Genomic DNA, 16,125 nt, shown 5'->3' on the forward strand with positions numbered 1-16,125 from the left:
TAATTATGTGTATTTACTAAGAGTGAGATGCAAAGCATGGCACAGATGTCAGAAGAGGATCCCTCTCCCTCGAGACCTCATTTGAGCAGCGTGCATGGCAGGAGCAGGGTGCAGCAGCACTCAGCAGCTTTGGCCTCTGTCCCCAGAGGACCCTCTTGGAAGAGTGAGGACTGCTGGTCAGGGGTGGAATGTGTTTGTCAAGGTGAGGCAAGAGTGTCTTTGCAAATGCCTGCTAAACTAGGAAGGAGGAGTTTAAAGCAGGCATGGAGGGGGAGGTCTCCCATAGACTGAAGAGAAGGGAGAGGACAAGGAGTAGAAGAGGTATGCATGGGGGACAGCATGCCAGGGGAGGCTCTCACTCTTCCCCTGTGGTGCAGGTGGTGGTGCAGTTAGGTGTCTGTTACACACCTCCTGCTCAAGAAGAGGAGGCTGATGACGCCTTCTTCAGGCAGCTGGGGAAAGCTTCACAGTCACAGTCACCCTGGTACCCATGGGTCACTTTTACCACCACAGTATCTGCTGCAGGACCAAAATGGCTGGGCACAAGCCTACCAGGACGTGTGTGGGGTGTATGGAAGAGAAAGTTTTGATGCAGGCAATCCATGAATGGACTAGGGGAGAGACTCTGTTAGCCCTGCTACTCACAAATGAGGAAGAACTGTTGGATGATGTAGCATTCAAGGGCAGCCTTGCCTGCAGTGACCAGGAGACTGCAGAGCTTAAGATCCTCAGAGACCAAGACAAACAGGATGAGTACTGCCCCGGTCTTCACAAGAGCGCATCTTAGTCTCTTCAGGGACCTACCTGCTTGGCAGGATGCCATGGGAAACTGCCCTGGAACACAGAGAGTCCCAGGAGAGCTGTCTAACCTTCAAAGACATCCTCCTCAGAGCACAAGGATGGTCCTCTGCAATGTGCAGAAAGGTGAGACAGGAAAAGCCAAAGCACAGCTGGAGTAGAAACTTGCAAGGGAGGTGAAGGGAATCAGGAAAGGTATCTGTAAGTCTATTGGCAGCAAAAGGAAGGCTAAGTAGATGTGGGGTCATTGCTTGGTGAGGAAGGGGACCTGGTGACAAATGGTAGGGAAAAGATTGATGCACTCAATACTTATTTCTCCTCAATTTTTACTGGTATGGCTTCTCCACAGGTCTACCACACCCCTGAGCCTCCCAGGAGACTCTAGGGGAATGAAGCAGCACCCACATGTCGTGCTTTAACCCCAGCTGGCAACTAAGCACCACACAGCCCCTCACTCACTCCCCCCTGGTGGGATGGGGGAGAGAATCAGAAGAGTAAAAATGAGAAAAGTTGTGGGTTGAGATAAAGATATTTAACAGGTAAAGCAAAAGCCGTGCACGCAAGCAAAGCAAAACAAGGAATTCATTCACTGCTACCCATCATCAGGCAGGTGTTCAGCCATCGCCAGGAAAGCAGGGCTCCATCGTCCGTGGTTACTTGGGAAGACAAATGCCATAACAGCAAACTTCCCCACCCTCCTTCTTCTTCCCCAGCTTTATATGCTGAGAATGGCATCTTATGGTATGGAATATCCTTTTCGCCACAGCTGTGTCCCCTCCCAACTTCTCATGTACCCCCAGCCTAGTCGCTGGTGGGGTGGTGTGGGAAGCAGAAAATGCCTTGACTCTGTGAAAGCACTGGTCAGCAATAATGAAAACATCCCTGCTTTATCAGCACTGTTTCCAGCACAAATCCAAAACACAGCCCCATACTAGCTACTATGAAGAAAATTAACTCTAGCCCAGCCAGAACCAGCACACCACAGCAGTAGAAGAAAGAGCTAAGGAGCTCTTACTACTATTTGGACAGACACAAGTTTATGGGATCACTTGGGATGCATCCAAGGGTGTTCAGGGAGCTGACTGGACAGTCACTACTCAGTCCCTGGAAGGAAGATAGAACAAATACTCTCAGAAGCCATTCCTAAACTCGTGAAAGGCAGGAAGGGTGTTGGGAGCAGCTCACGTGAGTTTACTGAGGGCAAATCATGCCTCACCAACCTCACTGCTTTCTATGAGGAGGTGACTGGCACTGTGGGGAAGGGGAGTGGCACTGGCTGTGGTGTACCTTGGTTTTAGCAAGACATTTAACATAACCCTCATGGGTTCACACACATGCACACCTATACGCACACAGAGATAAGCACACTCACAGGCATGCACATGCACAGATATGTGTGCACACACAGTCTCACACACGTGAGCTTGCACGCAGCCAAACAGTAACACATATGTGTGCACTTGTAAAGTGGTGTGTGCCCACATGTTTCCAAACGAGCCCATGTGCAGACACAGGCACCACCATCCCCCCATGCCAACATGTACGCACAGATATTCAAACAACACAGATGCTTACACTTATGCATGCTCCTGCACGCGTGTTTTTGCTTACAGATACATGTGCGCTCTCACGTACAGAGATGGACACACATAAAAGCACATACCAGCACACACCTATGCCCACACACTTACATATATGCAGACCAATGTCACTCCCATCCATGCTCACCTGCATGAAAGCACATAAGAGTAAGAGCGGTGTAAAGAACAGGCAGTGCTCTGTCTGGTGACCCTTTCAAGGTCACTTCCTATGTAGGTGAAGACACAGGTGCCATGGAAACAGGTCACAGCAGTGAGAGGGGAAGCACAGGTTGAGACAGCTCTGTGCTTGCCTTCTGCACAGCAGAGCCGAAGGATTGCTCTTGCTCTGTGCCTCTAAGAAATGAAGATGAAGAGGAAGCAGCCGAGGGGCACACCACCAACACTGAAGGTGATCACAGTGTTGTTGGCAAAAGTGCCAGGACAAGCCATTTCCAGGAGGGCTGGCAGAACACTGAAGAAGTGGCAGATGTGCCTGGGCCCAAAGTAACCCGAATGACGGGTGATTATTGTTTGCAGAGCAGGAGGCAGGGAACCAGACAGCCACCTTCCTGCCAGCAGCCAGATGCACACAGCCTGAAGCATGATGGCCCCATAGCACAGAGGGTGGCAGATAGCCAAGCAGTGGCCATAAGACATGGCATTGTAGAGGGAGCATTCACTGCTCAGCAGCTGAGAGGCGTCCAGCTGGGCCATGCAGCTGTGGAAAAACATGGGCATGCCTCCTGGCCTGAGGAAGCCCTCCAGCATCTTTGGAAAGAAGACACTGGAGAAGAGAGACTGAAGTTTTTGGCCTTCAGTCGTTCTGAGATATGCTTCATTAGCCATACTTCCCTCTTGGGGGAGGACATCGGTGTGGGGATTTACATTCTTCCACTTGTACATTATTGTCTGGATTTTCATGCAGGAAATAGGATATGAGACTATAGTGGCTGCCAAGAGACATTTCCACCAATTAGAATGGCTGAGACTTACATGTAACAGATTCTTCTCCCCCCACAATGGCAGCCAATTCCTGAGCACAAACTCTCTGGGGGGGTCAAAGAAGCAGTCAACTTTCTCCTGTGGGAGGGACCCCAGCCTGGAGCAGAGGAAGAGCATGAGGAGGAAGGAGTGGCAGAGACAACACGTGATGAGCTGACCGCAACTCCCATTTGCCATCTTCTGCACTGCTTGGGAAGAGGAAGCAGAAGATTTACGAGTAAAGTTGAGCAGGGGAAGAAGGGAGGGGTGGGGGGAAGTGTTTTTAGTTTGTTTTATTTTTCACTATCCTACTCTGTTACTGTTAATTGGCAATATATTAAATTATTTTCCCCAACCCAAGTCTGTTTTGCCCATGACAGTAATTCTGTCCTGGTTTTGTCTGGGATGGAGTTAATTTTCTTCCTAGTAGCTGGTATAGTACTGTGTTTTGGATTTAGGATGAGAATAATGTTGATAACACACTGATGTTTTAGTTGTTGCTGGGCAGTGCTTACACTAAGTCAAGGACTTTTCAGCTTCTCTCACTGCCCTGCCAGGTGCACAAGAAGCTGGGAGGGGACACAGACAGGACAGCTGACCCTAAGTGGGCAAAGGGATATTCCATACCATATGACGTCATGCTGAACAAAAAAACGGGGGTGGGGCCACTGCTTGGGAACTGGCTGGGCATCGGTCAGCAGATGGTGAGGAATTGTATTCTGCATCACCTTTTCTGTATATCCTTTTATCATTATTATTATTACTTTCTTCCTTTTCTGTCCTATTAAACTGTTTTTATCTCAACCCATGAGTTTTACTTTTTCTCTGATTCTCTCCCCGATCCTATTGGAGGGGAGTAAGCGAGCAGCTGTGTGGTGCTTAATTGCTGGCTGGGGTTAAACCGCAACAAATGGGTAAGTAATCTCCCTGTCCTTATTTTGACCCATGAGCTTTTCATCATATTTTTCTCCCCTCTTCCTGTTGATGGAGGGGGAGTGACAGAGCAGCTTGGTGGGCACCTGGCAGCCAGCCAAGGTCAACCCACTGCAGACAGATAAAGCAAAGAGAGCAAGCATAGAACAGCAGTGATATTATGGCTGGATGTAGCAGAGAAGTCCTGTCCCCCTTGTCCCATGCCCCATAAAACAGTGGTGGTGCAGAGTTCACTAAACAGTCCAGTTCCTTGCCTGTTATGGAAGACAAGGAGGAGCTTTGGTGTGGCTGGAGGGCAGGGGCATCCAACACTTCATGCTTGTTGCTGCATGGCATGCAGTGAGGGGAAGCAGTCATGTGAGGCTCCACATAATAGTTTTGCATGAGATAAAACAAAGGAATGATTTTGATGGACAACTTGGAAGTGGGGCTGTCTCCTCTAGTACCCTGAATACAGCCATTAGCTCTGCATGCTGACTGCTGTCCCCACCCACTTTGCTGAGCTGGATGAAATGCTGCAGCTTCTCTCCACCTCCCTCCCTTAACACATCTGGCTGATCTAGGTCTGTGAACTAGGCGCAATGTGGCTGCTCAGGCCTGGGATGTTTGTGTGGTGGGGTTTTCTGAGCCCAGGCAGTGCTTAACAGCTCCAGGTGAGGGTTGGTCATGTCTGTCAATCCTATTTGGGCTGTTTTCTCCTGCACTGATTTGGTGGGGACATGGCTTTGCCTGCATGGAAACATACCATTCCCATTTTGCAATGCTGAGTTGTTGTGCTTTCTAGGGACTCATTTCCCAGCTGTGCTCTCTTGTAGTGTCCATGACATTCCCCTGTTCCTCCTCAACATGCTGCTGGGTAGATGCAGTCAGCAGGTTGTTGCCAGCGTAAGGGGACAGCTCACAGCTTGGGGACAGGCTGCACTCCTCCCCGTGCTGGGCCACAGTCCCCTGGGAAGGCAGGGGGCTGTGCCCGTACCCCTGAGGCAGCACAGCAAACGCACACCAGCGGCCTCTGGCTGCTCTGGCAGGGTGATGCTACGGGGAGCAACCACAGCCCCATGGGGACATCTGTGCCCAAAAGCCAGCAACTTACAGTCTTACACCAGGACCCAGCCCCATTCTTTACAGGCCAAACAGGGTTCCTGAAAGGCAGATGTGTCTGCTGGACAGCCCTGGCTTCTAAAAATGTTTTACTAGATGGATAGCTGTCAGCATGCCCAGGGGCAGCCAGTCCTGCTCTGAGGCTACGGTCCTGGAGGGAGGGGCCAGCCCAATGAGGGGGGCACAGTCCTCCCCACTGAGAGCTAAGCAGATGCGGAAGGAATATTTTCCCCCACTGGGGATATTAAAAGTCTTTCCTGCTAATGGATCATCGCCTGTGATATATATCGGGGCACTCTCAGAGTCCAACCCAAGCTGTAAGCAGTGGGTTCCCTCCTAGCTGCAAAGTCAGACTTATTGAGACAATTCTTCCACCCCTCCCTCACCCCGATTGTGTTAACATTCATCACTTTATTCTTAGGGTGATGGGGCAGATTTCCATGAGTTAAGATTACTTCCGCTGCAGTATCCAGCAAAGCCATAACCTGTTCCTTATTATGCTGGCTCCACAGTGTTACAAGCAGAACATAAGGAAAAAAAGAATAAGCAGTTCATTCCTGCCCATGCCTGTCCCTGTCCCCATGCTGAAGAGGGAACGTCCCTTCCCTGGGCTTGTTTGCAGGGAAGGGGGAATGCCACCGCATGCACTCCCTTCCCTATCACCCCACCCCACCATTTGCTGCCCAGACCCCTTTGAGCTGCTGCACCTGCATCTCACGTGGGGCCATTGCTTCAACTCCAGACATCTCCATGTCCACTTCAAGCATGTTAGTAACAACCAAACAAAGCAAAAGTTTTCCTTGCATTTTCCTTGCTCTATCCCATGTTTCTTGAAACAAGTTAATACTTCAAGTAGGCTGGGAAATTCAGCTAATTCCTCCTCACTTTCCCAATTCACCAGGTAATCCACCTCGGCCAAGTGCCTTGGGATGGCCCCCCATGGCTGTGTGCGGGGCCAGCCAGGCATTTGGTCTATCTCTTCTTCATTATCCTTCCTCTACAAAGGCATTTCCCACTGGGACCTGCCAAATACACCAAAGGTTTCGCACCGGGAGCTGCTGGTTTGTTTTGATTCCTGTAGTAAAGGCACTCAGACTCTGTTACGTATTCTTAAAACGCCATTTCTTAGGCTAAGACAATGAAGGAAGAGAAGGCAGTGTAGGTGGTCCTATATCCTTCAGGTGCTAGGAGCCCTAAGCTATGTGCTGTCCAAGAGGCATCTCCAATCAGGGCACAGCTTGCCACACAGACCCTGGCCATGATAGGGTTACCCCATTTTGGTCAGTCAAGCTTTTAGAGGATTTTCATAAAATAGAACAGCTCTATTCATCATTTCTGCTGTCAAACAGAGGCGATGTTCACATGAGAACTTCTTAGTGCACTTTAGATACAGGCAAGGACACCTAAGTAGTGTAATCACTGGCACCGAGCAGGAGCTGCCTACAGCCGCATTGGTTACAATCGGCCAGCTGAGTTTGGCCTCTGGCCAAGGGGTTTGCGCAGCACAACACAGGCCTGAAGGCGAAGCTCTGCATGTGGCACAGCAGAGGAGAGGCCAGGGCCTCTTCAGGTTATCTGTCACATGGATCACTAACTCCTTGATATACAGTGGTCTTTAGGTGAGGGTGATGGCACCCTGCCAGTTGTTTCCTTCATGTGAACAAATACCAGCTCTTGAACCTGCTCAGAGCAGCTTTCACATCCTTGTTTCTTAGGGTGTAAATCAAGGGATTCAGTAGAGGAGTAAGAACAATGTGAAGAACAGCCACTGCTCTGCCTAGTGACCTTTTTGAGGGGGCTCCCATGTAGGTGGAAACACATGAGCCATAGAAACAGCAGTGAAATGGGAAGCATGGGTTCAGACAGCTCAATGCTTCCCTTCTGCACAGTGGATTTAAGTCACCATGAAAAAAGAACATCATCCGGCAACAATGCCCTTTAGTTTGAAGTATAAAATCAGTATGCTGATCTTCACGTTCTCCTGCATGCTCCGTATCAGAGCAAGTCAATCACCCTCAGAAATACACCATTTCACTGTCCCCATCTACGTGTGGACTGCCCTCAGCTCCCACATGCTTAGCTCCAACTTCCAGCTTCAATGCATTCAGCAGCACGGGTGACTTTTCTCTGCTACTCCAGTCCCTGCATGCAGGCCATGACCCCCAGATTGCATGGTGGAGAGCAGAGGAAGGTGGAGTAGCAGCTATGGGCCATCCCAAGGGCTGTTCCCTGCTTTACCACTCCTGCCATTCTGCAAAGAAAATCATCTTCTGGAGCCCCACACAAACCCTCTGCAACCCCGAAAAGCACCAGCCCTGGCAAGAGGAGTACCCTTCCTCAAGAGCTCATGGGGCTGCTGACCCCTTTGGACCTCCTGCCTTTCTTGGCATTTGTGGGCAGAGACACAGCAGGGCACGACCTGATGGTCGCTTGAAGCAAAGCAGCCAGGGATGCCTTCTTCTCCAAGGGATGGTTTCCAAAAGAGGAGTCACTGCAGGCTTTCCCAACCTTCCATTCTTCTGTGAATGGAGAAGGGTCTCCTTGTGCCCACACCCCTTTCCACCCATGAGCAACACCCTTCTCCTTTGGCACCTTTGGCTCCCAGGCCTCCTGCCTTTCTGGACAACCGTGGGCAAGGACAGAGCAAGACAAGGCCTGATGGTCACTGGCAGCAGAGCAGCCAGGGACGCCTTCTTCACCTCCAAGGGATGGTTCTCAAAAGAGGAGCCACTGCAGGGTTTCCCAACCTCCCACTCCGCTGTGAATGGAGAAGGTGCCTTCACCCCTTTCCACCCCTGAACAACACCCTTCTCCTTTGGCACCTTGGGGCCTGTTCACAGAGGGAAGGACCACGTGGAGGCCAGGACTGAATGCAGCAGAACTTTAATGAGTCAAAAGTGGGAAACAAAGTCATTCCGAGTGGAGGACAGCAGTACAGGGAGCCCCAAGGGAAGCCAAGAGTCTGCAGTCGCTGGCCGCCGAGAAGTTCCTGCGTGATATCTGTCTCCTTTCCCCATAGAGTGAGAGGAGACAGATGGTCCCCACCAGGCTGGCCTTGGGAGAACCTTGATCTAAAGGGGAACCAAAGGAAAGAAAGGGAAAGAACAGCAAAGCCATTCAGCTATACTGAAAACACATCCACAGTCTCAATCCTCTGCCCAGCATGATGTTCCCAGTTCCTCGAGGTGTCTCCCTGTGTCTTTCATAGCATTTTTATCAGAGGAGGCACCTTCTGCCACCATAGCATCTGGAAATGCCAGAGAGGTCACAGCAGCCAGAGGTGATGGGGATTCCGTCACAGCTGAGGATGCTGCCAACAACAGCAGAGGTGGAGGATCCCACCACGTTGTTCTGTGGGAAGGAGCTGAGGATGGGTCTGGGCAGGGTCACCACCACGGGAGAGGGCTGGATGATGATGGTGGAGTTCTGGCACTGCCTGACACAGGGCTCATTGCAGCTGTTGGCCAGCGGGGTCAGGCCGCAGGGCTGGCATGGCAGGCGCTGGTTGTAGCAGGATATGCCTTGGAGCTGGAGGTGCACCTGGCAGAGAGGGCAGGGAGGAAAGAGAGCACAAGGGTGGGTGAGGAGCCGCCTGGTTACAGTATCACAAAGAAGCCAAGGCCACTGCTGAATGGGGAGCTGGAAGCTGTGCCAGAAGCAACATGGTCTTCATCGCCCTATGAAGAGCAACCTGGCACGGGGAGGACCTTTCCTAGTTCAAAAAAGCAAAAGCCCCCTCATCTTGAATGCCAACTATCGCAGCTCATTATATGGGCTGTGCTTTGGTTTCCAACACTGCTGCCTTTTCATTTCTACATTGCTGCCATGTCCGTTCCCCAGTTGAGGTTTCTTCTGAGCTCTGGGATGAAAGGCCCCAGGATGTCTAAGGCAGGAATGCAGGGGTGCTGGCAGAAGACTCAGCTCAAGTGCTGGACAGGTTCAGAGCAGGCAAGTGACATTAGCCTGGGTCTCTCTGGTGGGACTGTTTGAAGTGCTGTTCTCAAGAAGAAGCTCCAGCAATCCTCAGCTGGACTCCATGGGCTCTCGTGCATGAGGATGTGCCATGTCCTTGTCTTTCCTTCCCTCCTCAGCTCACCCCAATGGTCACTTGTTGGTTTGCCTTCCCAGGTGTATGTGTTGTACTCCTAGGTTTTGACCTCATCCTGCCTAACATTGCCCAGTCCCCAGGGGGCCTCAGCAAAATCCATGGTCCTTTGCGTTCCTATGTGTGTCTTTCCCTTGTGTGTATTTGTGAGCAGCCGGGTTTGTGTGAATGCATGTGGGAGCAAAAATTTCTGTATAATTCCATGCTGGTATGCATGAACCTATGTATATGTGTCCTTGTGTTTCACTCATCACGAGGGCATGGGCTGCTCATGGCAGGGACACTGTCCACGGCTCTCTCCATGAGCATGACAGAGCATCAGATTCCCAGATTCAGAAGGACCCTGAGTGGAGCTGAGTGGTGATGGCACCAGCCTGCTGGAGATCTGTCCAGGGAAGAGGCAGTGAAATGCAGCCCCTGTCTCCTGCGCCCTCCTTCTCCTGCCCTTCCAAAGCTCATGCTCTGCTGCTGCTGGTTCCAGGCCACAACAAGGATGGTTTCACTCCAGTTTGAATGCTTAGTTTAATTCACTGTAACAATATTGGGAGTGCCTCAGCATGGCCGGCAGTCCACTCTCCCTGCCTCTCCAGGCCAGAACACAACTGCTCTCTCCAGTGCTACAGAGTTCAAAAGGATGAGGTTTGCTTTATGGGGAAGCAGAAAGGCTGAGGAATCCTGCTGACCATGTGCTGGCCATCCCTGAGGGGATCTGTTTCCAGTGCAGTGTTGGTGGTGTCTCATGTCCAAGCCAATGCCAAATGTACCTGATGCTGTGTCAGGCAGGGGCTGAGACCTCAGATCAAACAGGTGCTGAATGAAAGGAACATGAAGCCTGATGTTGTTATGCTGTGAAGGGAAGGACAGACCCTGTGGCTTGCATAGGGAAAGCCAAAGAAATGATGACTGCTTTGGTGTTGAGCCCCCAGATCCATCATGTCCCACACTGGAAGCTCAGTCTGAGCGCCCAGCAACTGTGCCTGGGAGGGAAGGGACATAGGATTTGAGGCCACACCATCCAAAGCCTGATGCTATCCACAAGGTTGTCCAGAAGAGACCCTCTTTCCAACAAGGGGTGCCCATGGTGTGTAAAGTTCCTGAGCCCATCTCCCCTCCTGAATGCCTGTCTACCTGAGCTCAGATCCAACTTGGAGGCTGTGCAATCCAGGCCTTCCCACCTTCTGTTTAGTGACCTCAGTGAGAGCAGTGCAAGGGAGCTCTTCTGGGAGAGCTCAGCCAGGGCTGATTCCCTCTCCATGGACCTGTTTCTGAGATGAAGCTGTAGTGTATCTGAGGGCAAACTTGGTCAATTATAAATGACGTAACAGGCATTGTGGAGAAGGGAAAGGCAGGGGGTGTAGAACAGAATAGCATAGCATAGCATAGCATAGCATAGCATAGCATAGCATAGAATAGAATAGAATAGAATAGCATAGAATAGCATGGAATAGCATAGAATAGAATAGATTTCAGCAGGAAGGGACATAGAATGATCATCTAGTCCAAGTGCCTGACCACTTCAGGGCTCACCAAAGTTAAATCATGTTAATAAGGGCACTGTCTAAATGCCTCTTAAACACTGACAGGCTTGGGGCATCAAGGACCTCTCTAGGAAGACTGTTCCAGAGTTTGAACCCCGATGTGTGTACCTAGAGTATAGTAAGACCTTTGACTGCCTCTCTCAGACTTCCTTTATGACCACATTGGTAACGAATGGGATCAGTAAGAGGATGATAAGGTGAGTGGAAAATTGGCTGGGCTAACAGGCTCAAAGAGTTGTGACCAGTGGTGCAAAGCCCGGCTGGCAGACACTTACTAGTAGGGTCTCCCACAAGTAGTGGGAAGGATGGCACTTCCTGCAAGTTTGGGAATGACACCCAACCACAGGGAATATGCTGTACAGGGATCTCGGTTAGCCAAATTGTTCCCAGCAGGTCCAGGAACTACCTGTTCAAAGGAAACAGAGGTCGAGGCCCTGCAGCTGTCCCGGCTGCAGCTGGCACTGTGCAGGCTTATTCTTCCTGGAGGACGGGGAGAGTCCACTTGCCAGGAGACAATCTTCTGCCCGTGCAGAGCCACCGAGCACTCTCAGCCCGGGCGAGAGACCCCGACTGGCACCGGCAAAGGGCTTAGCCCCGGGGCGGAGCTGGCGGCAGCAGAGAAGAGAGGAGAGGAGGCGGCGGAGAGGAGGTGCCGCGGCTGGAGCAGAGAGCAGAGGCTGGTGTGGAACAGCGAGGCGCGGGCGGCGGAGCGGCAGGATGCAGCGGTGCCGGGGCGCAGGGCTGGCGGGGCTGGCCGCACTGCTCCTGGGTGCGTGGGGCTGGCGGTGGTGGCGGGGGGCCAGAGCTGTGCGCAGGGTGTTCCCCAGGGGGCTTGCCACAAACTCTTCCCTCTCATGTTTCTCTCTGCTGTCTCTTGTCCCCGTTTCCCAGCTCTCTTGAGTCCCTGCTAGGTAGTCTCCTTCATTCCTATCCTCTCTACTATTACGAGTTTACTTGCACGTACACCTGCCTTTCCATGCACCCACTCTTTTCTCTGTGAATTCAGCAGTCAGTATTACCCTGATTTCAGCCCACTTTTACTGTAACACCCACTCTCGCTCTCTGCTCTTCCTCTCTTCATCCATCCATTCACCCCTCTTTTTGCCCATCTCTCCAGGCCCCTACCAGCTCCAACACCTCCTCCGACTCTCTGAGACCCCTCTCTCATCTGTTCTTCTGCTTCCTTCCTATCTGTAGTCAGCGGATTGCTTTTGTACACCTTTCTATTATTCCATACATCCACTCATCCCCCTGTGCATTCAGCACTTCACTGTAACATATCCATTCTCCAGTCTCCTTGCCCCCTCTTCATCCATCCATCCATGAGTCTGACTCTCATCCCATTTCGGAATGCATCAATTCCAAACTCCCCAAGTTTTCTCCCCTCACTCCACACACCCACACCATGATCAATCTCCATCCCTCTTCACGGGAACATCTTCCTATCCGTTCCAGTCCGGTCCTGTCTCACTGACACTCTTCCTAGCAATTTCTCTGGGAAAATCAGCTGGGTGACCTTTGCTGATCTTTGTCCTTTCCTTCTCCTTTCTCTGCAGTAGTTGCAGGCAGAGCCCAGGTGCATCAGGACCCATCAGCAGAGACCACCGAGGGCACCGGCATCAGCATCAACTGCTCACACCCCAACATACAGTCTTACGACTTCATCCACTGGTACCGTCAGCTCCCTGGCAGAGGACCCGCATTCCTCGCACTCGCTCTTAAAGAGTCCAAAGAGCTGCGGGACCCGCCGGGGCGGCTGTCGGTGGCAGCAGACCGCCGGTCCAGCACCCTGTGGCTTGCCCGAGCCAAGCGCGGGGACGCGGCGGTGTATTACTGCGCCCTGGAAGACACGGGGAGAGGAGCCGGGGCTGCGGCCGGGCAAGAACCGCCGCGGGCGGGGCCGGGCGTGTGTGTCAGGGGCGGGGGGACAGCTCCGGCAGGGCCCGCCAGGGGGCGCTGCCGCTCCTTCCGCCAGGGCCTACTCGCGGGGCCGGTTCCCCCGCCCGCCCGGCCCCGGGCCCCAGCCGCACCGGCACCAGCCGCACTCCCGCCGGGACGCAGACAGAAATCCCCCGCGGCAGTGCCGGCGGCGGCAGCGGCGGGGGAGGAATGGCGACCGGAGCCGTGGCGGTGTCTGGCGGTGCCCGGGAAGGAGCGATTGCAGCCGCCGGCCCCACTGGCTCCCGGCGAGGAGCAGCGCCTTTCCGCTCTGCACAGGGAGGCGGGCAGCAGAGATCCTCCTGCCCACCGGCAGCCCGACAGCCCTCGGTCCTGCCGCAGGGACGGGCCACTGCTGGCATGGAACATACAGGGCCTCTTCTCGGGCTTCTGACTTTCCCCGCTAGGACAGCCAAGGGAGCCCTGAGCAGGTGCTTTCCTCTGCTCCCTAAACACAGGGACTCCAGTGCTAAGATGCTAATGCAAAATGTGCCTTAGAAAAGAACAACCAGAAGGCCGTTCACATTTTGTTACTTTGTTAAAGCTCGGATATGCAATTTAAAATTTCTTCCTCCAGCTACAGGCTTTCACGGAACTTTTGAAACATTCCTGCTAGCGTTACAAAGTCATCCCACGGAGTCAGGAATTCAAGCTCCACACTACTGGCGAAGGGGATGTCGAGGTCATGGGCACCTTCAAGCACTCCCCACAGTGGCTTGGTGTTGAGATAATGAGATTCTTTTACAGGACTCAGACCCTTTGGAGTCGAGGCCCAGGAGACAGTGTAAAAGCCTGGACTGGACATGCTGACTGCAGCCTCAAGGGATGCCAAGTTCCTACTTGATGAGTGAGTCAGAAACAGATTTGCTAAGTTGCCCCAAGGGGCTGAAGGTCTGAGGTGAGTGAGAGCTGGAAGGAGGCCTCTGGGAAGAGACTGTGGGCTCCAGCCAGTCCCCAGGGAACTCTGTGTGGCCTGAGTAGCTGACACAGCTGTTCAAAGCCCATGGTCAGAGGCTTCAGAGGCACAGAGTGAAGGATCAGCCCTGCTCCCTGTCACAGCTGGACTTCATAAGTGTGTTTCCAGGGAACTACTGGCAGGTGGACAAACAAGGCAGGGCAACAGGCATGGCCAGGAGATCACATGGATCAGTCCCATGTTCACAGGGGATCGGCCCCTCTCATCCCTGCCTCCATCTGTCTTCCCATGCTTTCTCCAGTCCAAACTGCCTTCATCCTTCCCTTTCCCTGTCACTGCTGTTTCTGCTAAGTATCCCATGTCTTGCACCATCCTAAATACTTTTTCTACTGCATCCCATAATGAGTTCTGATGCCACTGTAGGCAGAAACACCCCTCTTCTCATGCTTCTGGGAGGTGTCATCTCCAGATAAGGAGTCAGTTGTGATACCTGAAGGGATACAGAGAAGATATTGGTAAAGAAGAGGGTTGTGTGTCCTCTGGCCAGAGAGAAATGGCGTGTTTGACTCTCTGTGTGAGGGTGTTGACAGCAGGTGCTGTTCCCAGAGACATTTGAGGAGGGAGAGAAATGCCCTGTGGGGACAGGGAGTCAGGCTCCTGCTTCCAGGTGCTTTTGGCTGCTCCTGCTTCTACCTCCTTTCAGACACTACTGAGGGACAAGGAGCACTTGTGTGGCTGCAAAGGGGCCTGTCTCCAGCCCCGTGAGAGGTGGGTGCAGGCCCCTGTCTCTGGCTGGGCACTGGAAGGCAGAAGTTCATCGTGGACATTCCTCCCTTGCTGGGGGCTGGTTGTGATCTCCAGGAGGAGCAAAAAGCAGGAAAACAGCCTGCAGCCTCTGATTCCCTGACAGCAGACAGCTTGATCTCTTCCTTCAGGCTCCTACAGGAACCTTCAGGTGCCCCAGGCCCCTTTGGCAATGTGACCTGGAGAGGCAGCACTTCTACACCAGGGTTTGTCTGCCTGAGAGGATGCTCAAGCACCTTCTGACTTGGAGGGCTGGGAAAAGCCCAGCTGTGGCCTGACTGCCCAAACATGAACCTCCCAATGCTGAACAACCTTCTCTTGGTCCTTGCAAACCTGGCATGCAGATGGAGTCCCACTTTGGCATCTTTCCTTTGGCTGAGCAACTTTAATTTGTCTCCCTACAGAGCCTCCTTGTGGCAGAGGTGTGAAGTCAAAGCACGCCTGACTCAGAAGACTCTCTTCTTCATTCCCTCACATCAGCTATTTACACACACCTCTCAGACCTCTCAGTGTGTCCTCATAGGAAAGATGCTCCAGTCCCTGCACCATTTTGCTGGGCTTGCTCCAATCCCTTTCTTGTACAGGGGAGCCCAGAACTGGACCCAGCACTCCAGACATGGTGCCACCAGCACTGAGGAGGGAGGAAGGATCAGGTGCTTTGACCTGCTGGCAATGCTTTTCCTACTGAAGCCTAGGATGCTGTCGGCCTTTCTTTGCCATGGGGGTGCATTGCCACAGCATACTCAGAAGAAGCCCTGAGCTGCTGAAATGGAACGGTACACAGCAGTGAGTATTCAGGAGAAGTATCTCAGCTGCTTGTCCAGCTCTTGTTCTTCCCTCAGCGTTCACCAGCAAAATTATCTTACTAGCCCTGCATCTGGGGATCAGCAAAAGCCTCAAGATGTGAGCAAGACCCATCCACCAGGCACTGGACAAGATTCTCTGTTCAACCACTTGAGCTGTCCCCCTGCATTTCACGTCTCTCCTCCAGCTCTGGGGACTCACTAGTGCTTGGCTGGGAGGAACCCCCATGTCCCTGAGACGTTGTGGGGTCTCTGCCCAGCAGAAAACCGCTGGTGGCTGCATTTCTGGGATGTGTATTTCTGGGATCTAGTTAGTCCCTCTGTGCACACGTCTCTTGTTATGCTAAGTCAGTTTTGCAAAGTTAAGAGCTGGCCCTGGAGAAGGGCAGCTCTGGGGAAAGCTGACCAAAGCAGCCATGGTGACAGGCCAACATGGTCTAATTCATGCAGTGATGTCACCTCAGCAGGCCATGACATCAGGTGTTTGCAGTGAGGCATTCTGAGGTGACAAGAAAGCTCGGCTTTGTGCAAGAGGGTGGTTGGCAAATGTGTCTGAAGGAGAGATGGGCCAGAGCGAAAGAGAAGGAGGCAAAAGAGAGTAAGGCACCTGGAGAAAAGTGTCTCTGCG

General features: G+C 52.5%; 1 gene segment (V, D, J or C); it reads left to right on the plus strand.

The window, feature by feature from the left end:
• The first annotated feature begins 11,753 nt into the window (after window positions 1-11,753).
• LOC132319420 (T cell receptor alpha variable 26-2-like) lies at window positions 11,754-15,122 on the plus strand. The segment is given in 3 exon segments: window positions 11,754-11,805; window positions 12,593-12,873; window positions 15,099-15,122. Coding segments are annotated over 3 exon segments (357 nt in total).
• The last annotated feature ends 1,003 nt before the right edge of the window (window positions 15,123-16,125 follow it).

The sequence above is a fragment of the Gavia stellata genome, chromosome 28 (genome assembly GCF_030936135.1).
Source record: "Gavia stellata isolate bGavSte3 chromosome 28, bGavSte3.hap2, whole genome shotgun sequence".
NCBI lineage: Eukaryota > Metazoa > Chordata > Aves > Gaviiformes > Gaviidae > Gavia > Gavia stellata.